Genomic DNA, 26,923 nt, shown 5'->3' with positions numbered 1-26,923 from the left:
AAATTGAGCTACTCAGGGAGCCTCAGGATAATGAATTATATATAAAAACTGTCATGTTTTATAAGCCTTGAAAGTCAGCTTTAATATTTTTTAAGGTTTTATTTTGACAGTCAAGTATAATTTGGCTAAAATTATTGGAAAGGTAAAAAAAACATGCAGAGTATGAATCGGACTATTGGAAAAGTGTTCAAATGTCATTTTTATTATGAAGTGGATTTCATTTTGAAAGAACAGAACATGTAAATTCATTTTGTTTATATAATAGTGGTCATAACAGGAACCACTAATGCAGCCGCTACCTTTTATTATCCCTTTTGAGCTTTTGTTTTGAAAGTCCTGAAAATCCAGTGGTATTTACAAGCCCTGATAAGCAGTTTTTCATTTGAAAGTCTAGCAAAATTCCTGTAAAACCTGTCAGTCAACAATACTTTGACTAAAATTGATCTTACAGTGAACAACAGTTGTGCTGAATTGCATCAAAGCGTCAATAAAAACAGGACACACCGATCCCCACTGGATCAGCCATGATGAGTTTTAAATTGAGAGAAAGGGTGACACCAGTCACCAGTTGCTATGGTGACTAAAGCTTGTAAAAAGAACAGGAGGTGTGAGCCTACTGTCCAAACAACTGAGAGAAACAATGGAAGTGGGTCTCGAAGAAAAGTTACAAGTGATATCGGAAGAATTGATTCATCACGAGTGCCAGAGACTTCCCAAGTATAAAATACAAAAGTTTCACATTTGTATTGTGAAATTCCAAAACCTGTTTTATATTTATTGGCTATAAGCAAGGTGGTGGGAAAAGGCTGGGCTTTAATGGCATTTGTGAAAGTAAGTATTTTCTAGGCGATATCTCTACACTGTTCTGTTTTAAATCTAATTCTTTATGAAACTTAAATTGCTCCTGTGGAAAGAAATCCAAAGCCTTGTAATCCAAAAAAACTTTGAATTATGAATATGTAAATCTATATGACAAATTGTTATCAAAAGCCAGAGCCCACTATTCTCACTGGAGCTGTGGATCTTGGTATAACTTCTGTGGGAGGTTCTCAAAGCTGAAGGATGTCAAAATGTTAGGTGGAATAATAATAGCAATAATAAGAAGAAGAAGATAAAATCTGACAGCTAATAAATAGTGAGCTTTAATGCCAATCAGTAAGAGTAATAATGAGAAGAAGAAGAAGCAGCAAAAATCTGAAGAATAATAAGCCTGCATGCTTAATGCTGTTGCACTGGCATGCTCAGTCGGTGTAACTATTAGCTCGGGCTTAAAATTCTGTGTACAGTAATTTGGTTTAAACTGTGGCGAAACTAAGAAATTCTGTGGTGGCAAAGAATTACGACAATATTTAATTTACCTTTATTAAAAACAGCAGCGAGAGGGGAAAGAAATTCAAAGAGGGAAACTCGAAACAGAAGTGAGCTTGCCGCAGGCCTGTTTACTAATCTGCTGACAAAATCAAGCCCCTTGGAGGAAAACGATGGGAAGTTTGTCTGTTCAGGTGACAGCTCTTCCTTGTTTTCAAAATGTTTATCTATCACCACCTGAGAAAAAAGTTTGCCTTTGCAAATATAATAAATGTGTCCCAACATCCACTCTCTTATGTTTTAGCACAAGTTATTCCAGCCTTTACACAGCTCCAAGAGAAAAATAATTTCCTTCTGTCAACACCTGCCTATCTCCGTATGTTGTTGCCTGCTCCCCCCTGGCTGCAGGGCCTCCCGCTCTATCGAGGGTAAGGCAACTGCATCAAAACCCAGCAGGGATCCTCTCTTTGAAGCCCACTGGCAGGAGCTAGGCTGCGGACACACTTAGGTTGTCCATGTGTTGCAGTGACTCATTGTCTAGAGAATTTCAGGCGCGCACAAGTCCGAGCAAGTCAGATGCCTGGCTGCTTTGAGGAGCCCTGACCTATTTTCACCTCCGTATCATTGCCCCCCTGCAGTGTGCTTGAGCTGCAGTGCATCAGAAGGTTTTTTTTTTCTTTCAAAACTCAGTCTGAAACCACACAGATGGGACACAGACAAGTAGTTTGCGCATAATACCAAAAAGAAAAAAGAAAAATGAAAAAAAAGAAGACATATTGATTCTCACATCTAAGAAGATCTCTAACACCCCAAGATATGACATTATTGATTTGGTGCAAAATGTAATAGCATTTGACCCTTCTTCAGTTGTAGGGAGTATTGCTACAAAAGGAATAGACACAAAGTTGACGATTATACTCAAATGCTCAACATCATTCCAAGTAAAAACAACAATTATTGTTGTCAAATTATATCAATTATATAATTTGATATGGACAATTTAGAAAGATTCTCACACTCGATGCGTATCTGTTCCATCTCCGTCACTTCTGCGATTGATTCCTTTAGGTCTTCCACAAACTTGAGCAGCTCCTCGGCACTTTGAGCACAGAAGTTTAATACCTGCTTCTTGTCTGATCCGAATGGTGAGAGGATGGTGATTCCATGGGGGTAGTCTGCGGAGTACATTAAACTGTTGAGTGAAAAGCATATCTAAACTACTTTCCTGGGTGTCTTAGTTACAAGTGTGATCATAAAAAGACTTCTAAAGGTCACTCTGAGCTGCAAACTTGGGCTTGCTTGCAAAAATGTCATGCAGCATGTATTGAATGGGACTGGGAGAATGACATTTACAGAAATTGAAATGCAAGATTGGAATAAAACCGATACTAGTTTGATGCTGTCAGAAAAAAATAAAAAGACTATTGTGCTTAAAAATAAGCCCTTTAAGATAAAGCAACAAATTATACAGTTCTTGTTCGCTTTGAATTTCGACAGATATTTTTTTCTCTGTGCAAGCTTGGAAACGGTAGATTTTAGCAATGACTTAAGGAGATATCAAGAGGGGATTTTTTTTCATACCAGCATTGTGACTTACATTCATTTTCAAAAAGGTGAAACTGCATGCCAAGTAGTCCCATGGCTTTGCAGAAAGTGTAGGCCGCGGAGCTCTTCTTCTTTGGACAAAGCTTCAAGATCTGTAGAAATAAACAACATCATGAGCCTTGTAGTAAAATGTTTGAATGACAGAACTGCCTATTTAATTCCTTGTTCCATGTTCTGAACACTTCCAAAAATCTTGCCAGAGATTTCCATATCGCATAACAACATCAAAGGCAGTTGCGAAAGAACAAACTATCTGAGCATTTAAAAACATCTGTCACAGGCTGGGTCTCTGACCCAGCATTTTGTGTTTTATTTTGTAATTTTTGAAGCTTTCATGTTAGTTTGGTTATAAGTTTGTATTGTTCTTATTTAGGGGTCAGTGGAGGTTTAGGTTAGTGATTGTTTATCATCTGTCTCGTTGGTTTCTGTGTTTGGTTCCTTGTCTAGTCTGTTATGTGTGTTAGGCCTGTTAAGCTTGTGTTGTCGTGTCTAAGTCTGCATGTTTCCTGTTTTATTTTGAAAAGGGTCTTGTGTTCTGTGTTCATGTGGTTAGTTTTACTCTTTCCTGTGCATCATTATGTATATCCAAGTCAGCTGTTTCCTCGTGTGTCTCCACTTCCCCTGATCGCCTCGTGTGTATTTAAGTCCTCTGTTTTCTGAATGTCATTGTTAGGTCGTCTGTTATCCCCACCATTGTTTTAGTCATAGAACTTCATAGTGTTTGTTTCTTAGTGTTTTTTAGTTTGCTTAGGGTTCCATGTTTAACTCCTGCTATCATCCAAATAAAGGATCGCTTTCTGTTTAAACCTGCAACTCCTCGTCCACATCTGCTTTTGGGTCCTGTTTCAAAAAACACACTGGCGCACCACGCCGTGACAACATCGAGAGCGGATAGTCAATACTAATGTACACTACAACCTTCCAAGTGTTTCAGATTGCGCGCCAGTGCTTATATCAGGATATATCGTGGCTGTTATGGAGCTCCTTTTTTTTTCCACTGAATGACCTTCCAGATAGAGAAAGATGAGGCATATCTGTTTTCCAGCACTACTGTGAGGCATAATTTACCAGGAAAGGCGTATTAAACCAATACATCACATTGGCACTTTAAACACTTCTTGACATTTTCAAGCTGCTGTAACAGGGGCCAAATTCAAAGAGAAGTCCCCTTCACTTTCATCCCGTAGTGAAAAATTTTCAAAGACAACTTCTGTCCCGCTTTCAAAGCTGTCACGAGAAAACATCCTTGCGAAATATATCGCTCCGCTAACTTTTAGTGCCAAATGAACAGAATTGCACTGTGATGTTGGACAATAGCTTCTTTAGTCTTTTACTTCAAATTGGAGTTTTAACAACCTCTCCTGCAGGTCCCAATTACTTTTATGCCTCCATAGAAAGTGAAGTAATATGGCTATGCTGCTTTTTGCCTTTCCTGTATGTTGTGGCATTTGACATAATTATGAGGTCAGTTAAATACATTGGATAGACAACTCCTATGCGCCTCTTAATGAGAACATTATGTCCAACATTTAAACCTTTGATAATTCCCACATCTATATAACTTTGGATCAAATGAGCAGCTAATCTGTGCTGTCCTCAAGTGAAATGAAACTATATTACCATCCTTTAAAGCAGCTCTGTAGAGGACAGATCTTTGATTATTATTATTTGCTTACTATAATTAAAAGAAATGCCTGGAGACGCCAGAGTTATGAAATAACATAAAAAAGACAAGCACTGCGAAAAGCTGGACCCAAAGTAAGAATCGTTGGACTGCAGCTGTCATAACTAAATAAGCAACTTCAAAGTCTGATTGTGTGCAGAAGAAGGAAAAAGAAACTCTCAGGATGAAAACAGTATTTTTATACTGAATATCTCATAATGATTGTCAATTTAATAAAGTGTAAGGCTTTTCGTCTACTTACCACAAGGAGATCATTGAAGAGGAAGACTTCTCTCTGGTGTGCTGCTTGTTTTTGGGCCTTGTTGACGTCTGTCACCTCAAAAAGTCGACTACAGCACACTAGTCTTCTATGAGGGACGGAGAGAACCTGAATATGAACACAAAGGGAGACCCAGCCATCAAAAATCATATTACAGACATTGATGGGATGCTTTAAAATAATTCAAAAATCCAGAAAAAGAGAAGCTAAAAAACCTAAATCAACATTTCCTCCCAAAGCTAGGAGATACAAGACTGGTGCAGTGGAAAAAACTCCATTAAGCACAAAATGAGACAACTTAGTGTGACATGGACACTTATTTCTTAGTCTTAAGAGTACTTTAAAATGGTAATTTATAGCAACAGCTAAGAGAGAGAATGGTTATAAAGCTTAAGAACAAAATCTGTGTCCTCTTGAGGAGAACATTTCCACAAATCCGGGTTTACATTTTAGGATTCTTTACTTAGGTTTGGTCTGTCTGATGTTCAGCATTCCCTCTTGGCAAAGACGAATCCCGGCTTAATATGACAATAAAATAAAACAAAACACCAAAAGCAAATATATTTTGTATGTTTTCTTATCTAGCGCATATCTTTGCAATGCATTGTTTGTGAGAGCGAGCTGTTGGCGTCTTTGCACCAGTCCAAACAAAACTGCTTTTTATTGCTAGTGGGATTATAACAGGTTTCTTAAAAATAAAAGATGAAGAAGACAAGAGGAAGATTCACTTTCTGTGTTCCAAATGTCATATTTCGAGCATTTGTGTTCCTACAGTGATGGTTGTTCTGCTCGATTCTAGTAGCTGTGGTAGTCCTCAAAGAGGGATGTTTTGCCACAGGCTGCTTGTACAAAAAGAAAAAAGAAAAATACGAGTTGTTGCCAAATCCTGTTAGTTTTATTTCTGCAATGTACTTCTTGCTGTTTAGTTACTGGATCCTACATAAGACAAAACTCTATTAGCATAGAGGGCAGGCCTGTGCTTACAGGTGTTTTTTTTTTTTTTTATTCAGAAAATGCTCCTTTTGTCTGAAAACGTTTGGCATCTCCTCTTCAACTAAGGTGCTTTTTCAAGTTTAAGCAGATTACACTGCAACCCCCCCAAAAGAAACAAAAAAAACCAAATAAAACAAAAGAAAACAGACTGCCTTCGGAGGACTGATCTAATCATGTTGTCACCCTTTCACACACACTTGTCTCTGCCTTGTCTGGTCCAGCTTTCTGTGTTCTGCAAAAATCCAAAAATCAGCAGAGTAGATGTGGAGTTGATCCCTCTTCAGGGTAAAACACAAATATACACAGCCCCTGTGCAATTTTCCCTGTGTGCATTTCAAAGTTTCCTTCCCTCTGCTCTGAGAGAATAATTTGCAATGCATGGAGTACACACATAGCCTCTGTCTCCTTTTCTCCTGCTCTCTCATCACTGCAGGGTATACCGACTCGAGCCCAGCCTTCCACAGCCAGCCCGCTTTCTCATTATACTAATGTCAGAAACATGTAAAGACATCATTAGCCTGAAATGCCTCCTGCTCATTCAAAAAAAAAAAAAAAGTATTATTAAGAAACAGCTTGACAAGAGATGCCAATATATTTATAGGCAAATGATTGACTTCAAATAAAAAAATAAAATAAAAACAAATATAAAAAAATATTCACATGTTTAGATATAAAGCTACCTCATCTCATTCATCAAAGGCTCTAATACGGCTTTCATCAAATCATCAATTATTTACTAGCGATACAGGAAAATTCATCATATTTGTGTGCCACTTCCTTCTGGAGTAATAGTAGATAAGGCGTTTAGAATTCAAAGTACAGAGACTGTTGGTTGGGTTATTATTTCAATAGAAGAAACTTTATTTAAGACTCGTTCTTTTTATAGCAGACGGCCGCCATTGGCAGCAACAGTCACTTCCTATCACAACAATCCATCATTGTTGTGGCTTTGACAGCACTCCCTCTGTCATCCTATGGCTACTCATCGATCACTAAGAGACACTTAAAGGCGTAAGCCGGAATAAAAAGGTGGAGGGAATACTTTCAAAGTCAATGTCATTTGGAAGCAACTGCTATAATTTGTGTTGAATTTAAAATTTATTAAAACATGAAGACTCACTCATTTCCTTTTGTGACATGGATGCACCAAGAAAGTTGGACCTTTTTTTATCAGGACATAATCAAAATAGATGTGTAAGCACATCTATAAAACCAGAGCATTGGCAGTTTGCTGGTCTGGAGCATTCAGGTGTGTTTTAACATGCCAAGGAAGAAAGTTAAGAAAGTTCTTAAAGAAACAAGTGTTGCTGTCCATCAATCTGGGAAGGATTATAAGGCCATTTTCATGCAAATTGAAGTCTACAGTGAGAAAGATTATTCACAAGTGAAAAACATTCAAGACAGCGTTTAATGTTCCCAGAGTTGGACATACTAAAAAAATTCATCCATTACCAAAGATCAGACCATGCAAGAGAGAAACTGCTCAGAGAAACTGCAAAACGCCAAGAGCTACAGGCTTCAGTTAGCATGTTAAATGTTAAAGTTTAGGGCAAAACAATTCGAAAAAGAGAGAACAAGTATATCTTATATTGAAGGGCTACCTTTACTCTCTAAAGAGAACATGGCAGCATGGCTTTAGTTTGCAGAGATGCATTTAAACAAATCTGTAGACAGTACATTGTGTCTATTTCATGCTTTGCCTCTTCAAAATGTGAAACGGACACACATGCAGAAGTTGCATAACTGCATGCAGAAGTTGCATTACCACCAGGGGGAGATAATAAAGGCAAAAAACATATGCAGTGCCTTCCAGGGTCCTCAGTGATCAGAAATAATTTAACTAAGTGGCTAATATATATATACACACATGTAAATTTGTTAATAATGTCTGTTTAAATGCTTTCTTCTGATTATTTTCATGTTGGCTTGAAATTAAATATTTCCCTCTGCTTTTACTACAGCTTACTGCAACTTCTGCATTTGTGTCCTTTTAACAATTCAATAAAAAGTGTATAATGACACGGTGGACCAGCATGATATCTGGTTGCCTTTAAACATACAACACCAAAGTGGAGATGTTTGGCCATAATGCACATCACCATGTCTGGTGAAAACTAAACACAGAATATCAGCACAAACAGCTCAAACCAACTGACTAGCACTCTCTTTATTATAGATCATTTTCAGACCTGGTGAGGACATTTTTTTTATTTATTTTATACTTATATGCATAAAGAATTGAAAAAGGGTGTACTTTATTTTTGCCATGACTGTACTAATGCAACATGGTAACATTGAGCAGGTCAAATCTTTACAACTTTACTCCTCACAGTAGCATGCTAACTTTTGCTAATACAAGTGATTATAAAGCAGAGCTTGGGAACTACATCTGCAGGTTCTTAGTTTCGCTGCCACCCTTTTTGACTGGACAGCAGCTCCAGAAATATGTCTGATAAATTTCATGAGGCATGCTACAATATTTCAGTTGGGACTAAACCGCTAAACCAAACTGCTAGCATGCCCAATGCTATGTTGAGACTTCACTTTGAATAAACGGAACCTGAATTTAATTTTGAAGGAATATCTCAAGTTAACTCTAGTATTTGGGTGCAATGTTTGAAGTGTTGAATAACCAAGCATACATGAGGAAAAATCTGTCTGTCTTGTCTACATTTCATTAAAAAATAAGACAGGGAGGCCTTCAGCTTTGATCGGATTCAAACAGAAGTCTCTTTATTGTTGCAGCTTTTAAAAAAAAAACCTTCCAGTGTTACAAGCCAGCACAGACAGTACATTCCTATATGAATCAGTGTAATTAGTCAGTTATAAAGCTAAAGACTGACTTTCTGTCTGCCAGGTCTACTGCCTTCAGACGTGTTCAGTCTGAAACAGACAAAACTGTACCAAGTGTCTCTGAAGTTGAGTTTTAACTAAAGAACCTCCAGAGTTATGTTCAAATACATATTTCAGTTCATGTGCAATGAGGTTGCATTAAAGTCTTTTAACCTTAAACTGTTAAAAAATGAGTCTAATGATAGCGGTGGTTAATGATGTATCTAGCTCGCGTAATGACCTGAGGTAATGATTGAGCTGCTGATGAGACATTTAATGACTAATAAATGTGCTCTGTTAAAGCCACTAAGGCTAGGTGATAGTGATAAGAGCTTGACTAATGAGCGAGTGACTTGGCATGGAGTTAACAAGTGTGTCTTTCTGTGTGCGTACGCAGTCATATTCACATTTGGCAATCAGTTCAGTGACTACATTATGTGTCATTTTTGTGTAAAGTCACTCATCTTTGAGAGAATTAATCCAACTAAAAAAAAACCCAGAATCTATAGCAAGCGTTCTCAGATATATTAGTGTGTCCTTACTGTTTTCATGCCTACGATGGACTGCTCAACCTTGGAAACGTAGGTTACGTGGTCTTCGTTGGAGCGCAGCTCTCTCTGTTGTATTCTTTCATAGATTCCCACCACCATGTCTCTGGGGATATCTGCTCCATCATCCACACCTAAGACAGGAAGAGGCTGATTACTCATAAATACACACACGCTTTACAACACGGTTGCTTTACAGGATATGGAGTCATTGCTTTTTTTTAACAGTGGCAGATGAACAAAAAGTGTGTCTATGCTGGCATAAATATAAATAGCAAAAAATGCAACTACTTTGTGTGCATGCTACATTTCTTTGTTCTGCTTCTTCATTTGATTTGTGCAAAAATTGGAAAAATGAATAGCGCTTCCTCGCTCTGTCCCCTCATGTGTCCTTCTGACGCTTTCTTTTTTCCTTTCACCGTCTCCATTAAGTAATGACAGAAAGCCCCGTGAAAGGAGGTTAATTGGCAAGCGAAAGGTTAAGACCCAGCCTCATCTCTTGGAAGATTTTCTGTCTGGAACACAGTGCAGTTCAAGGCCGTGACATTTTGGAGCAGGTAAAGCTGCATGTCATTAGGCTGAAAGGTTGCCCTCGAGATGCTCCCCATTATATCGATACAGCTGCACCACTGTGTGGTACATTGAACCTTCAATGGGGCAGGATGTGTTTGGAGAAAATGAAGCTGCCACAAGTGACGGCGGTGTCAGTGAGGCACCCGGGGACACCGCTGAGACATCACTGCACATTATGGAGTCAGGGGGAGAGAAAGAGATGACCAGAGGGAAAAGTGCGTAAACTGTCACATTAATAAGCAGCATTTTTTTTGCTGTTAATTGTCTCGTGTTCTCTCTTTTTCTTTGCCACTTTTTAGGACTTTAAATAGTGTTTTTAGCCTTGCTAGCAGCAACCACTTTGAGCCAATCCGGAGTAGCTCAACAACAATTAAATTGATTGAAATGACATTATGTGTACTTTTTTTAATAGTAGTTTTTAAAAAAAAATGCACTTTAAAAAATAAAGCCAAGGTGGACGTAGCTTAGACCTGCTTTCTATGCAAAGGCTACCAGATGGTGATAGTTATGACAGTGAAATTACTTTTGGTCATATAGATGTCTATGGGAAAACAGCTATCTGACTTGATCACTATATGATCATCATGACACATAAACCCAGCATTAAAGTGTTTAAATGCTGAGTTTATGTGTCATGATGATCAAAAAATGTAATTCTGTTTTGTAAATCTTGGTCACACTATGTCTTAAAATGGAAGGTTTTCTGTGGTATAAAACCACATGTTCAATGGCTAACGACTTGTCAGACTTTTTACGGTTTATCATCATCATGAAGATGTCAGCATTCTGTTAACACAGCCTTAGAGAGGTGCAAGTATGTAGACTCATACCCGACCCAGACTCCAGGAGTACAGGACAGGACGTTATTAGTGTTTTTCTACAAGAGAAAGCAATGCACCACTTTGTAAATAGAGACCGTAGGACAACAACAAACGCTAAATGATTCGGAATGACAAAATACTTTGGTTAATGTGGTTAACAGGGTATTAACATTCTTCAACGAGAACTGAAGGTGAGATTTTCAGTGTTAATCATCTCTGTCAATAGAAATGTGCTAGCTAACCTCAAGGGCTAGAGTGTTTACAGTTGCTAAGCAACTGTAAACACCATAAGCTGAACCAGACAAACCAGTACACATTAGAGGCACTTGTTGTTGTTTTGTGGCCACTATTTCAAAAAGCCTCTAATTTCTTTCTTTCTCTCTTTTCTTTGTGAAGAGTGCTCACGTAATCAAAATTTTAATCACCCAGAATTAAATATCAGATATGTCACAGATGAGTCAGTGAACAGTTCAGGAGGCTTAAATGAGTGATTCTTATATCAGATATCCTGGGAATGAACATCAGTACTGACCACAGTCCTGAACTTTCTCTCCTGAAATTCCTTTAGTCCGAGTCTGACATTACTCATGTTTCCCTTGCAACTCTTTATCTTGTTTTGTGCTCATCATCCTCAAGCTTAAATCTGGCTTTTCATGAGGTGTACTGATTAATGCCAGCCCTCTACAAGAACTTAGGAAGGGAAATGCATGTGCTCTGAAAATACAAGACCATCCACCAAAAAAAGAGAAAACAGAAAAGAATCCAATAACTAAGATGTTACAGTTTTTCAGTGAGTTGAGTCACTAGATTAATTAGGCTGGTGTATATTGTGTTGCCCTATTGTGGAATGCTTTAACACTGACAGTCCGTTTTAATTGAGATAATGAATGTTCTATAGTTCTTCATTACTATTGGTTTCTGGTCCATAATTGCTTTTCACCTTAGCCAATTAGCTGAGTGAACTGCATGTTTTCTTCCATCAATATGTTTGACAGACACAGTGGAAGAGAAAAGAGGAGGAACATAATATAAACAAGTAAAGACAGATGAATAAACAGACAGCGTAATACTGTGACTGAGATCAAAACAAAACAGAAGAATGGATAGGGAGACAAAGAAAAAAACGAGCAGAAGACAAATAGAGCGGCCAAGAGAGAATGGCGTATCTTAATTTGCATGAGATGTTGAAATTGATTTTCCAACTTAATTTAATTGTGAGGAACAGTCTGGATGAATCTATTAAAGTTGTTCTGCATCGACCTCGGCAATCTCTGATTGATTGCACAGAGTGAGAGCAAAACTATGACGCTCATGTCTCTTTCTCAGCGCTTGCCGAATGAGCATCTGTCTGCATACTGGAGACGAGATTTACAGGTGCTTTTTGTCGGTGCCGCTCTGAGTGACTGTGTAAAGCGAATCAGGCAGGAAGAGAAATGTAACCTAATCTTTATCCCCTGAATTTATGCAGGGAGGTTTGATTGAAACTGTTGGACACTCAGTTCTTCTGAGTCATGTGGGATTGGCTCCACAACAGGAATCTGTACCAGAAGTTACTGGTGAGGCAGAGGATTTAGCAGCTTTCTCATCTAGAGAAATACAAACTTTGTGTAAAAAAAAAATCTCCTTCTGACTGTTTTAATTTTAGGCCGCATGTAACTCAACTTATGGGATGTTGCTTGTCTCATTCAATGCCCTTGCTCTATAGGCTATATTATATAACGCATAGTGCAACACATAACACAGCATAGATTATAGATTACTGTTCTAGATCTGCACACCCTGCTTGCACTGCATTAGACACCCTTTTATCTTTGGAACTGCCTTAATTCTTCATGGCATTGATTCAACAAGGTGATGGAAACATTTCTCAAGCAACTGCTGCATGTATGGAGGATTAAAAATGCCAAATTCAAAGCAGAAATAAAAAATATGATATAAAAGAATAATAAAATAGTCAATGTATAAGATGGCAAATTAAAGAAGATTAAAACAAAAGCAATACACACAGTATATTCATAAACTGTACTAACGACATAAAGCTAAAAAGAAAACCAGTGCTTTTTAGTCAACTTTCTTTTTGTGGCCATTATCCTGAGTCTGAAGGAAATTCTTCCTTGTTCCTCCTTGCAAAGACATCAGGTTGGACACAGAAAGCTGAGTATTAGATTTACAACGAGGCCACACTGTCAACTATGCAACTCAAAAACCACCATTCCTCTTCTCAAGCGACCTAAAACATTCACCTACCGGCTTGAGCTGATTATGTCAGGTAATTAATGTCATTATAAGTCCCTTAATGCTCATCTTCAGATGCAAGCTGTGCCGTAATGCGACCTCAACGTGACCTTGATGTCCCTTACCTCGTAAATTCCTTATGAAGTCCTCCAACAGCATCTTCCGGTCGGGCTTAATATTCGGGCTGTACATGTCGGTGTTGAGCAGAATGATGGCAAAGGCCAGGATGAAGATGGTGTCTGGATTGTGAAATTGCTGCACCACATCCGGGTTACACATGCAGTACCGCTGACTGTGGGTGTAAAAGAAAAGGGAAATACAGGGACAGAAAACAGTAAAACATTACATGTTTTATGTAAGATAATATAGAATGGGAGTAAAATGAATAAAGTTGGGGGTAAGGATGGTTTATCCATGTAGGAATGACACAGGGTGGGACAGGAAATAGGACATATATAAATATACACAGGAGACACTTTTTAAAACACTGCATGCTATTAAAATTACAACATTAGCATAAGAGTGTCACACTGAAATGAGAGTTATGGCTTTAATTTTGCCGGTGGCTTCACATGAAGCTGTAAGCTGCCCCTCAGCACCAGTGCGTTGGTGAGGTTGTGTGAGCTCTGCTAAAACTCATTTCTCCCACTGGAATGAATACTTATATGGGTCATGCATCACACTAGAAACTGAGGGTGATGTTGCTGACAAAAACAAAGGATTTGACCTTCTTTTTAAGTGTTTCATCCTCTCTGTTACTTGCACTAAGCACCCCAAAATCCTGAAAAGTCAAGTCCTATTCTGCAGTTAATCACTGTCTGACGTTTGCGGGCTTAGTTGGATGAATTTTTTGCAGGTTGTCATTGTGCAGAAGAGAAAATACTTGAATACTGAAATGTGAAATCCCTTACCTAGGCACCTTTTCTGCAAGCAAAGGCTCAGTTTGATTTACTTTCCTAAGTATAAGAAGTGTTGTGCTGGAATGTAGATTTGTAGATGCCTACACATACATTATATGTGTCTTCCTAGAAGCCTAGAAGGTGGTGTGGTGCAAGAATAACTTCATGGTTAGGTGATGAATAATAGAAAAGAATATCCAACATGTATATGGAAGGCATATATAGATTAAAAAAAGAAGGTGTGTGTGGACCTTGTGGGCTTTCTGTTGAAATATCTATCTATCTATATATATATGTATGGTAATCATGAATTAATCACCCCTGCTACAGAGCATTTTTAAGTAAAGATCAGGGGTTAAAGAGCACAGAAAAGGTCGGGAGCATTCTGGTACTTCTGATTAATAAATAAATACAAAACAAATCCAAGTGCGTACATTTTCCTTGTGCTGCTTCCTGAGGTTTCTTTCAGGTGATGTCATTGAGACACATCAGTAAATGTCACCCTGCGGCTTTGCCCCTGCACTCAGACATGTTTCTGCACTCTCCTCCAGTCCCTATTGTGGATACAAGCATACAGTAAACGGCACTGTGCTGTTCCTGGGACACGTTACTTATCGTCTGCATATGTAAACAGAGTTGCTTTTTGTGAAGTGCTACGTCTTTTTAAATGCAACAATGCAATCAGTCTCAACACATGTCACCAAAAAGTTAGGAAGTTGTTCAAATTCTAAATGAAAACAGAACGGAATGATTTGTAAATCTCACAAGCACAGAAAATATATCAAATGTACCAGCGTACCATTTTACGAGAAACATAAAGTCATTTTGACCTCATAAAAGTAGTTTACCACTGTATAGCATGCAGTCTTTTTTTTACAAGAAGGAATTTTCTTTCTTTTATTTGAACAGTTTCTTAACATCTGCAAACTGATGAGATTAGTCCCATTCTTGTATGAAATCGGTGTCCAGATGCTCAACAGGCCCTGGGTCATTTTTGCAATATTTTTCATTCCATGATGCTGATATGTGGTTTAGTCTTACTCCAATATGCATTTTCTTCCCTGAAAAAGACAACATCTGGATGGGTACATATGTTACTTTGAAACCTGTATATGTCTTTTAAGCTTGATGGTGCCTTTCCAGATGTGCAAGTTGCCAATTCCATAGACATTAATGCACTGCCATAACCATCAAAGACGGGTTATCTTGGGTTTCACTCCTCTCACTTTGATTTGCCTGACCACAGAACAGTTTTTCACTTTACGTCGGCCTATTTCAAATAAGCTTTATTAGACGGCAGTTTGTTGTGAACTGTGCTCACAGACAATGATTTCTGGAAGTGTCCCAGTGGTCACTGAGTGATTTCGGTGACAGAAAGATGCGGTGCTGCCCGAGGGCCCAAAGATCACGGGCATCCAAAATCAAGATTCAGTCTTGACTCTTGCACGTAGAGATTTCTCCAGATTTTCTGAATCTACTGATGATCATGATGATCGTGATTACTGCAGATGATGAGATATTCAAAGTCATTCCAATTTTATGCTGAGGAACATTATTCTGAAATTGATTTACAATTTGTAGACAAAGTTTTTTGCAGATTGGTGAATTTCTGTCCAACTTTACTTCTGAGATATTCTGCCCCTCTAATATGCTCTGTATATATCCAGTCATGGTGTTGATGACTGTTGCTAATTACTTAATTAGTTGCTGAACGTTCCTCCAGCTGTTTCTTTTTAGTATCTCTTACTTTTCCAGCCATTTGTTGCCCTGTCTCAACTGTTTTGAAACCTGTTGCTGTCATCAAATTCAAAATTACGTTGTCTTTTTTTCTCAAAATGATACATTTTTTCAAACATTTCATGTTATATTCTATTATATGGATTAATGAGACTTGCAAATCATTGCATTCTGCTTTTAATTACACTTTACACAACATGTCAAGTTTTTTTTGAATTGGAGTTTTACTACAATAATGGTTTGAAAAACACCCACCATAATGTGGTAGCTCATGTAACATATAAAAATAAATTGTCGAACTGCAATCAGCATTATTCTACATAGTTGATAACTGTGTGTGTACAAAGAGTCTGCTAGAACAGTTTGCATTCTGGAAGTAATTTTTAAGGTAGTTAATCCTCCCCTACTTACTCACGTTCTATATAGGCGTGCATGCATGTAGCTTCACGCTTTCTGTGCCAGTTTTGAATGTGCTTTCTAGGGCTCAGTCTCAATGATTACACATGTGCATGTCTAGATATATGTTTGAGTGCCTTAAATGAAATGTTTTGCCTATTTGTGGCGTCCCGCATACTGTATTTGCTTTAGTGTGATAATCACAGGGCACACAGATGCTCATTCACATCTCACTGTCTGAAAACCGTGACTTGTCAGCAACCAATAATTACACCCTTGTCTGTGAATCCTAATGTTGCACCATGCAGTGAGAAAAACCTCAATTTATGTCGCTTTCTGAGTATGTTGTTACTCTTCACAGATAGGCATGGAAAAATGACTAAGTAAAAAACGAAAATGAGAGGGTAAAATGACATATGATGCTTCTCGCTGAATTGATTTGTCAGTTTTTGGCAATTTAGCTTTTCTTTCAAATTGCCCTGAATGGTGTAATACATCATCATGCGCTCCTTGGGTGGATTTTAGTGCGAAATTATATAAGATGCATGGTCTTCATCGATGAAGACTGTAATATACAGAGCAGATACATAACACAGTGATTACATAGTGAGTAAATATATACAGATATCACACTGTAATACAGGAAGGAAAACATAAACTGAATATATCTGCAGCATTTGGAGATGATTCATATTTGCTCATTCATTAGTACACTGACGCAGCAGATACTGAGGCTACTGGGTGTTTTTCACTTTTTCCCCTCGCTGTTTTTCACTGCTGCTTCAAATCCCCTTCACTTACTTTTGAGACTTCTCTCTTTCTGTGTGTGTGTGTGTGTGTGTGTGCGTGCGTGTGTGTGTGTGTGTGTGTGTGTGTGTGTGTGCGTGTGTGTGTGTTTGGAGGCATTTCAAAGCCTGGGAGCAAGGGAAGGCAGGCACAGAGAGGCAGTGGCGGTTATGCAACGCTGGATATTTATAAACCATCCTCCCTCCTTCCTTTTTCTCCCCTTCTTCCCTTCCTTTTCTAGTCTCTGTCTCCTTAGCCCCTCCTCCCTCCTACTCTCTCCTGCTCCTGATAGCACGCAGAGCCAGCCTGATGTCCAAACATTAGCAGTGCCAACCTCCCTGCCCACTGCTTATGACAATGCAGCCATGTTTCTTCCTATTGGGAACCTTGACAATTGTGGCAGGTGGTTGTTACTCAAGAGGGGCGATGGCAAACAGTTAGCATTAACACACAGAGCCACAGCTGCACCGCAAATTGTCACCCTGTTGCAAATTGTGGCCAGAAATTATACATTGCCTCGCTATTCAGATGGAGGAGTGGATTGTCAATTTTTTAGTTCAGCCACACAGAAGGGAAAGAGTAAAATGTGTTATAATCTTCATGTTCAATTAATGTTCATGTATGGCAATCCAAGACTACTCCGCTTTGTGTGTGCCTGTCTCTTTGCATGCACGAATATAAAAGTTCTCTGACTGAACTGTTATATACTTGTTTTTCTGTCCCCTCTTAACCTTGCTTCTCACCCAAAAAAAGACAACAAATTCACATCTTTGCTTTTCTGTATGGTACTTTCTTTAAGAATATTTCACGATCAAAACACTTGTAAACTGCATGAACTGCATCTTAAAGCATTACAACAACAAGTCTGGCCCTGAAGTAATTTCTTGAGTGATGGTATATAATTTGTTGTTGTTTTTTTAAGCTTGTTCTAGTCACACCTAAAGTTACATTTCAGTGGGGAAAAAATGTTGCCAAATGAGGAAAACATAACATTCAAGATGATAAATATTCATATCCTGCTCTTTTGTTGCCTTTATTCTCTCTTCACAACAATGTTTCTGAACATAAATAAATATATTAGCCATACATAGCTAAAGCTCTCTGTTTTTTGCTTGCTTCTTCAGTAAGAATTGGCTGTTCATTCATTCCCTAGTGACTCTTTCCCTTCCTGTTTAGCCATCAGTTTTATCTGCATGACCATGAAACTTCTCCTTGAATTCAGCAGGTTCATTACTAGGTTGTTATCCTGATTTTGTCAATCAGCATTGGTAGTAAGTAGCTAATGGACTTTAGTCCAGTTAGCTGGATAATAAACACTGTTTCTAGTTGAATTTTTAATATGAAGGGTGACTTACATTTAAACATGATCAAAAGTTTTGACTGCTACATACATAATTGTGCACCAAAATACTGTGACCGAACCCACATGTAAGAGGCAAAATCATCCAGGAAAGTCAGCAGAACACGAGTGAAAATGCAGCCAATATCCAAAGAAAGACCTTCAGAAAAATTGCTTAAAAAAATATTAGAGGCAAAATATAAAGAAATACGGGGTGATGGCTCAAGATTTTTCCACAGAACTCTATTCAGCCTGCATGACTTTTTAGAGCTTAAAAGTCAGTTTTTTTTTCTTTTCTTTCCTTTTTGTTATTTATGTTTTAGAAAAAATAAATAAATAAATAAATAAATAAATAGAATAGAAAACCTTAAAAATCATTCCAAAAATCCTTCTTTATCATAGAAGAAAAACATGGTTGCATAGTGTAGTAGTCACATTAACTGGACATTTTAAGTTTTGCAGCTTACACTAGAGTTGATACATACACCTTTAACTATACTTTTAGTCTTGTACTTTTGCTTTTGGAGATGTTACAAAATAGCATCCTAACTTAAATACATGACTATGGCTAGATACCTGAATGAGGAGATGTTTAGGGTGCAGTGAATGGAATTTTAAAGCAAGACGACACAACTTTAGCTACAGTATTTCAGTTAATCATGTCATTGTGACATCACTCACACTTCAATTCTTTCAATATCTTTGATTTTCTTTGAGATATATATATATATATATGTATAAATGAAATATCAGATTCTTTGATAACATGTCTAGCCTATTTTCCAATCCAGACTCTCCTGTTACTTAGCCTAAAATTGTGTACTTTGTGGAAGCTGAAGTGACAGTTTCTACTGCTACTTTTAAATTCTGATTCAATTATAAGGAGCTATTGCACAACTACAAATCCATTTTTTTGTTCTATTATTCATGCCCTCCTCTATTCCCCTGACCACACCGACTTATGGATATTGTAGTGTTTATCTTAGTCTGCAATGCCAAGATGATAGATGAGGTATGAAACAAACTTGATAATAATTACATGTAAAACCAGCAGCCGTAACTCTGTGGAAACAGAAGCTGGTGTGCTCCCTATTTAATGGGCATACCGACTGATAAACATTTTCTTAAAAAAAAAAAAAAAACTTATGTGAAAGGCTAGCTGTACTGTAAGTACCTGAAGGCCTCGATGAGACGTTCCACCTTCTGGGCTTCCCCCTGGACACGAATGTGGGCCTGAAACTTCCTCAGCGCTTCGTCCAGCTCCATGCCTGAGAAATCCATCTCATCCACCACACAACTGTGAAGCACAGAGAGGCAGCAATGAGATAAGCAAAGAGCATAGGAGATAGGAAAATATATTACAATTTATAGTCAAATTCACTAGAGGTTGAGTAGAGGTTGCCCCTTCACTGGTGGGCTGGATGAACGTGTGGATGAACACCCAAGATAAAGGATGCAAAACTCTCACTCATCTGCTTCCCAGTCACAGCACCACTCTGCTTACTGCAGGTATTAGCCACGCACGGACACCAGGGATAAGACTGGGCCCAGCTATCTTCTCGTGCCACAGCTGCCAAGACACACATATACACACACATATGCACACAATGCCTCAGAGCAGAAAATCCTCCTATTACCTGACAACCCAAACTTAATTACTTTAATTAAAAAAGCAAAATATCCTGTCCAATGAGTTCACGGGAGATAAATACAAGAAGGGCAATTTGAAGGTGAAATGAGGTTTGAAGTGGAAGGTGACTTTGGAAATACCATGGGGAAGGGTTAAAGTTTTCCTAGCTGTGATGTTAGGTTGCCTATTGAGGTACAATTATAATTATTTATCCTGCCCATACCAATTCAAGATTAACTAACTAATTAACTCACACTTAGTGGTTGTAGTGTGGTAGTAGTAGGGATTAAATGCTTTAAAGAGAAAAGATAGCGTTGATAGTAAAATCGTCAATAAATAAAACAAGTAGCGGGGTCATGACATTATCCTTTGCCTCTGATCTTTTCTACTTGCAGTACTGCGGGAAATAGGGAGATGCCCAGACACACTCTACATTATGATGGATTACTGTGAACAAAGGGAGTTAATGAGGTGAGTACTTGACTGTGACACATGCTGCTCCAGCAGAAAAGCATCAGATAGCTGAGTCTTCAGTCCTGCCATACACATACAGTATAACACACAGCACTGCAGAGAACAGCAAATTCTGCTCACACCGACAACATCACTTCAGTTCTTGATGTCCAGGCTTTGGGGAGGCCAATCCACGACTCATAGCGTTCCCCTTTGCGTGCGTGCGTGCGTGCGTGCATGTAGTTTTTTCTAACCATGTATGCTTTTACTGCAGTGGCAGTGTGTTTGCGATCATTGTCATGCTGGAAAATGAAGCTGTTGCCAATCAAATGTTAACATTTGTTTTGATAAGACCCATAACACCAATGGATTTATAAGTCAGTGTTAAGTGGTTTAGCCAACAAAACAGCATTCCTACGGAAAAGGTTGGGTAGAAGAAATTAAGACAGTTTTCAGTAAACCTTGAGAACTATTTCTAAAGACTACCTTAAAAATGATAAGTCTGGCTCCTTGTAAGCAACATACACAGAAACAATTGCACAGTACTGTGCAAAAGCATTACTAACTGATTTACTGTACATCTCTATTACTACTTACAGCAACACTGCTATCAACTTTATTAATATTAATTCCAATTATTAATTGCAGTAAATCTTGAAATAATTCTGCCAGTCAGCTCATTAGAGCTACTAATAGTGTGTAATGGTGTAGAAATTCAAGCCGTACAAGATAAAGAAGTTTCTTCTTCTTGTTGACTAGCAAGAGAAGCTAGTTTTTTTTAGCAGTGTGTTGCTTCATGCTCCTGTAAAGCACAGAAATAAAGCCCTGGTGTCCTCCCAGGGTGCAACATAACCAACCAAGTGTAAATGAACATAAACAGTGAGTGACAGCAAAACTTAAGTGATCACAGGCGAGAGTCTCCAGGTCAAAAGTGTGTTTGTGTCCCCTTTGGGCATTTGAACAGAGACTTTGCTGGCTGGTCAAAAGGCTCCAGGATGCTTTGTGACTTCAGTAATTACTTTACTTTAGGGACTTTAGGGACTCAGTTGCTAGTTTCAGATCAAATCAAGATTTAAACTAAAGCAGGGTATGTTTTACTCTTCAGTTGACAGTTTGGTTTCACTCAGGTAACTTCTTGCTTGTCACATCTAGTTTCAAAAAAACAAGACAAATTTGTTCAGCCTGAAGCCTCACAATGAATCTTGGGTGAAACTTAGCTAAGCCTATCATTTATATACAGTTAATCAGTTGAATGTTAAGCATGATTAAAACATTATTTCTGTTCCTTTTTCAGCAAATAGAAAGAAGCTGTTACAGCCAAAAAGTTGCTATTCTTTCATATATGATGCACTTTTAAGTTATTTCAGACTGTACACAACTGCATTTCCATGGTTACAATGTTGGTTACATCTTTCAATCTTTCCTTCTGCTTAAATGTACAGCTAAGCAAATAGACACCAATAGGACACCACAGGTTGGCCTTAAATGGTAACAAATTACCATGCATTTGTTTCAAGTACCCTTGGTTGGGTCATTTATGAGCACAAATAGCAGACACGATCATTATCTAACCTTTTATTATCTATCCATCACTGCTCATCTTATGCAAAGTCATGGGCGTTTTTAGATATACCAATGAAACCTAACCTGCATGGTTTTAGAGAGTGCACAGCACAGATTCTTTTCTGACCTTCATTGCTCAATGCTGCATTAATAGAGATAGTGCAATTAATAATTACACTTAACTAACAGACAGGTCAAATTGTGCATATTGTCAACAAATTATAGCACTTAGAGAAAAATGAAAGGCTCATAAAAGTTAAGCTCATACTATGTGCAGTGAGCCTGGATTGATCGTCTTCTTTATCAACTCGTCGACTGTCAGACCACCCTGATCGCCCTCTTCATGACTCACTTCCTTGCTCCACCACCTCTCTCTCCCTTCTTCCCTGGCTGTCACTCCTTGTTTATGTAATGTCAGACGAGATGCTCTTTAGCCTAAGTACATCAGCCCTCTCCTCCCCTCTTACATCTCTCCCCATACACTCTGGCATAATTACACATCTGCATGGGAAAACACACGCACACATAAAACACAAACACAAACACACACTATCGTTGACTCGCTTGCAGTGCCTCGAAGAGAAATAGACACATCTGTCTACAGAACGCCACTTAAACTGTACTTTATGTTTACAAAGCTGTGATGGCAGGTATGCATACAAATACATATGAAAATAAAAAGACATAAAAGGCCAGATGGAGCCATATTTTAAGAAGCCAATGAGTAGATGACAGGCTGAAAACAAGATCTCATTTTTCATGCTAAACAAGTACACCGTGTTATCAGTAAATGAGTCCTTGGGGTGTCCATTTTCTGGCACCCAAATCTATAACCACAAATTGGCTTAATTGTCTTGAGACACTTTAACTATTGTTGTTTATGCACCAAGAAATGTGAAGGGAATGAGACTTAGTTTGCTTTATGAGGAGAGGAGGGAGATACCATAACCACGTATTGATGCAAGGCTAGGTCACATGCACATACTTGAAAAGTCACATGCTTGCAGACACGTGCACACACGCACGCACACACACACACACACACACACGCACACAGACTCACATATCCACACCGACTCATTCAGGCTCAGTAAATCACCATGAGTGATTTTCACATTAGACTGCTATCCCTCACCCGCTCTCCTGTGACTGCACACTTTATCGAAAGTGCTCTCGCACACTTTTCACTCTATCACGGTCCTCTTCAACATCACTCTCACCCCGAGTGTTGCTGTTTGAGTGCTGCAGGGAAAATATATATATATACCAATATCACCTGCGCTGAGAATATATCTGTGGTGTGAATTTGAGCTTGAAGCCTTAAGAGCATATTCCTGTTAATAAAATGTCTTTGAAACCATGACAGTGTCCGTTTGAGGAAATATGGATATTAGATGAGCATGAGCTGGAATGAACAACTTGGTAGAGTGCTATGGATGGAGTGTTTGTCTGACCTTGCAAAGACTAAGCCCGTTCTTGGTTTTGTAACTTGTACAAAAAGGCGGGAGATAAAAAGAAAGATCTTCACAACCTCATTGAGCTGATATGCAAATTTAGACATAATTGGTGAAGCACAGAATTTAACAGAGTAGAGGCAATTAGTGAGATAAAGCAAGGAAGGTGTTGAAAGATGGAAATAACTGAAGACGAGGACGGGAGAGGGATCTTTGTACTTTAAAAGCAAATAAAAGGCAATAAAGTTAATGACCTGGAATTAATCTTGCAGGGGGAAGTGAGTTGTGTGTGTGTGTGTGTGTGCGTGTGTGTGTGTGTGCGTGTGTGTGTGTGTGTGTGTGTGTGTGCATATGAAGTTCTTGTTCTCTAAACCCCAAAGTTCATGTGTTTGTTTGTTTTTTTCTTCACTTATCTCATGTATCTATATTTTCTTGCACATAACACTTGTTTTTGAAAAGCATTCGTAACCAAAATGCAAATCCATTCAGCTTCCAAATGAGTTTTAGTGGACTGTGAGGTTCTTGAGAGGTTCTTGAGATGAATATACCTGTACACAAAGACCAAGAATGATGAAGATCAGATGAATCAGATCAGATGAAAAGAGTCATTTTTCCGATCTTAAAAACAATCGCATGATGGCTTCTGTAACTCTCGAGGAGCTCTGTCAGGACTGGAAAAGCGTCTTCCTGTTATCACAATTATCTGGGCTCGGACTTAAAAAGATGTTATTGATGCCATACAGCTGGAGTTTTAGGATCCTGCATTTTGAAGTGAACCACACAGTGGGAACTCAGATATCTAAAGATATCTAAAAGCCTGATTTTGCTCTCAGGATGATCAGACTAAAGACGCTGCTGTGGTGCACCATGGGAAGTGACCACATGAACCTTCCGGATGAGTAATAAACCACTAGGATATCCTGGTATTAGTTTTTGGTTTAATTTCAGCTATCCTATCGAAATCAAATTGATAGTTTTGTATTATTTAAATAGAATCTAATTATTGGGAAAATGTTAAAAGAGCTACTTTTGGTCTCAGCAGCGAGCCATGTTTTATCTCACTGACAGCCATTGGAAAGCTGCCAAGTCGGCACCACAGAGATGGAAAGACTCGGTAAACAAACCTGTGCTATGGCCTACATGCAGTACAAAGACTTTCTGCTGTTAGCAGTTATTATGAAAAGTGGAGACTACACAGAATTAAACTACAGTGATGCTACCTTTACATACACTTTAATGTGTTGCAGCTGACCAGCTAATGAATGCAGCTGTCTTTGCTAGCGATGAAAGCAGTCACAAGGAGGTTTTTTTTCTTATTTCACCTAGTGGCCAGTGATCAAATTACACAGTCTCTATGTGCCTAACATGCAAACTCCACACAAGGACCCTACCTGAGTTTGAGCCCATGACTCTGGCGCTATTACAAACTACTGTATTATCAGTCCATAGATTTCATAAGGAGTCAGCCAAAATGTTTTCATGTAGCATACAAGTAGCTATGGAGAGGAGTGAGCAAGAAACCAAACACTCGAGTCAGACGCAGCCTCTCAATATGCCCAACAAGTATCAGTACCAAACACACACACAGATAAAGCAGTGCCTTATCTCCCACACTTCAGTACATCTACCCTATGTCCTGAATGGAAATGGAAGTTTATGAAATCTCAAAAGTAATATTTATGTTATCAGATCACAGATAAACTGTTCCTTGTTTTTCACTTCTGCTCTATATTAACAACAGTTTTAACATGAATGTGATAAAGATGAGTAAAATGTTATTAGGCCAGGAAAATGTTACTTTTGCTTCATGTCAACCTCCTTTAATCTCTGTAGTAGTTATTACCCTACAAGTCAACCTACATTTACGAGCTTTACGAAAATCAGACAAGAGCTCATTTTTGAATTTTGGATCTTAGCACTTCAATTTGAGCTTATTTCAGATGTGTTTATGACAATGGAAACTATAATGAAATGACCGCAAAAAATCACACATAAGTGGATAGTGAAGTTATAATTTAGGCTTCACAATTGAGTTTTAGAGAATAATAAGACCCCAAGCTAGAGCTGTGCACAGCTTGTACCTAATAAGGCTTCATGAGAAAGGATAGATTACTGAGAAAAGATCCCCCCAAATGATTTGGGGAATCAATATCTGCAGTCCTGTGGGCTACTCACTCTAGGACATCTCTGTTGAAGGGCTTCTTGCTGTTGCCGAGGAACTCTCCAATCATTTGTCGACTCAGGCCCTTTCGCTGTAGCAGAAAGTGGGCAACACCGATGGGCGTGTCTGGGATGAAGCCTCTTGAGATCAGGAACTGAAGGCCCTTGTCAGGGTTACTGAGACAAAAAGGAAAGGGGAAACGTCAGTGAACTAAAGTGAGTTAGTGGTGTGACTTGCATGATGTAGAGTGTAGATATAAACCTTCCAGTGGCCACACTCTACATCTATATTTACAGTCACACTGCATAACTCTTGTGCTATCTGTCAGTGAACTCCTTTCACAACAGAAAACAACAACAGCAACCACTGCGCTGCCAACTTACAGCACATGCTAAAAACTGCAAGTCTGGATGAAGATTTGGATCATGTAATAAGGCCAACTTGGTTCTTCTCGCAACAGAAAATCCTTTTTTCCACCCTGTAGCAGAAAGATAATGGGTGCAGTCACACCATTCTCCAGCTCTGACACACTGCTGTGGAGATAAATCTGGCTATGTGAGACTAGCAGTGGTTTGATGCTGTGCAGCTGCAATATTATTTCTCGAAAAATTGGTGAAATTCATTCAGCCGTGACAGATGATTTTTTCTGTATCATATTGAACCAAAATTAGCAGAATTAAAAAGTCATTTTGTTCAGAACAGCGGTTAGAGACATCGCATATGCCAGTGTGACAGAAATAGGAACAAAAATAACAAAGGTAATCCTTTGTTGCAAAAGTTGTAGGAAGTGTTCAACAAGGATGCTATTTTTTGGTTATCTTTTAATTAGTCGAATAATAACTGGGCTAGAATTTATATCCACAATATATACTGTAAGTATTTCTTTGCAAAGATGAGGATTTTGGTCTGACAATCTATAGTTTCTGGGTTCTTACAGTGAACACCTACAGAGTGTTAGTGTAAATAAACATACAAAAGGCTGTGTATAGTTACTCCCCTGCTGAATTACAACTTTAATTAACAACTACAACACAACACTCTGCTAAATTTAGAGGATATAACAAGAATCACAACTGCCGCCTTATGAAACAACTTTAAATCCACACATATACAAAGATATAAAATATAGCTCTACCATAGAATTTATTTCACCATGAGAGAAAAAAAACCCTCAAACTTTGACTTTTGCTTACATTTTTCATTCAAATGTGATACAATTTTGATGAATTCATCAGTAAAACCAGACTGGCTATGTTCAAAACGATGCCCTTGTCCACTCATTTGTCACTAGCTTTATAGCGGACACACTTTTTTCAGTATTGAAGTATGTTGTATGAAAAGTAAAGTTTTTAGAGCTATTATACACTTTGTGAATGGCTATTAGTTAATGCTAAGAAACTATGAATTGATTCCAAATTCGTTAGATCACATCAGTGAGGCAGTTAGTATCTAACTTGTGGATGTAATTTGTGCTCACTAAATGGTCTTATTTCATTGTTTTTGTGTTTTGTTAGGTTGAAAAATGAAAACAAGATAGAGCACTCCAAAGAACATACTTTGGAACATTAAAACAGCATGTTAATGAGCCATTTCTGGTGGACAATAAATAAGGCTTTTTGTAACAGTGTAACTGGTAATAAAAAAAAG

General features: G+C 38.3%; 1 protein-coding gene across 3 annotated transcripts in view; it reads right to left on the bottom strand.

Annotated features, from left to right (window-relative positions):
* The window catches only part of iqsec3a (IQ motif and Sec7 domain ArfGEF 3a), a 119,576-nt gene that overhangs the window by 11,405 nt on the left and 81,248 nt on the right, over positions 1-26,923 (bottom strand). For all 3 annotated transcript variants that reach the window (XM_040035372.1, XM_040035373.1, XM_040035374.1), the window contains 7 exons: positions 25,291-25,452; positions 19,190-19,312; positions 12,984-13,150; positions 9,224-9,363; positions 4,839-4,964; positions 2,906-3,005; positions 2,325-2,483 (listed from right to left, as the gene is read on the bottom strand). In XM_040035372.1, the coding sequence (XP_039891306.1) occupies positions 2,325-2,483; positions 2,906-3,005; positions 4,839-4,964; positions 9,224-9,363; positions 12,984-13,150; positions 19,190-19,312; positions 25,291-25,452 (977 nt within the window). The remainder of the gene's footprint in view (positions 1-2,324; positions 2,484-2,905; positions 3,006-4,838; positions 4,965-9,223; positions 9,364-12,983; positions 13,151-19,189; positions 19,313-25,290; positions 25,453-26,923) is intronic.

This window comes from Simochromis diagramma, unplaced genomic scaffold (genome assembly GCF_900408965.1).
Source record: "Simochromis diagramma unplaced genomic scaffold, fSimDia1.1 OVJJ01000816.1, whole genome shotgun sequence".
NCBI lineage: Eukaryota > Metazoa > Chordata > Actinopteri > Cichliformes > Cichlidae > Simochromis > Simochromis diagramma.
The sequence above is the reverse complement of the archived record's forward strand: the minus strand, read 5'-3'. Positions and strand labels throughout refer to the sequence as shown.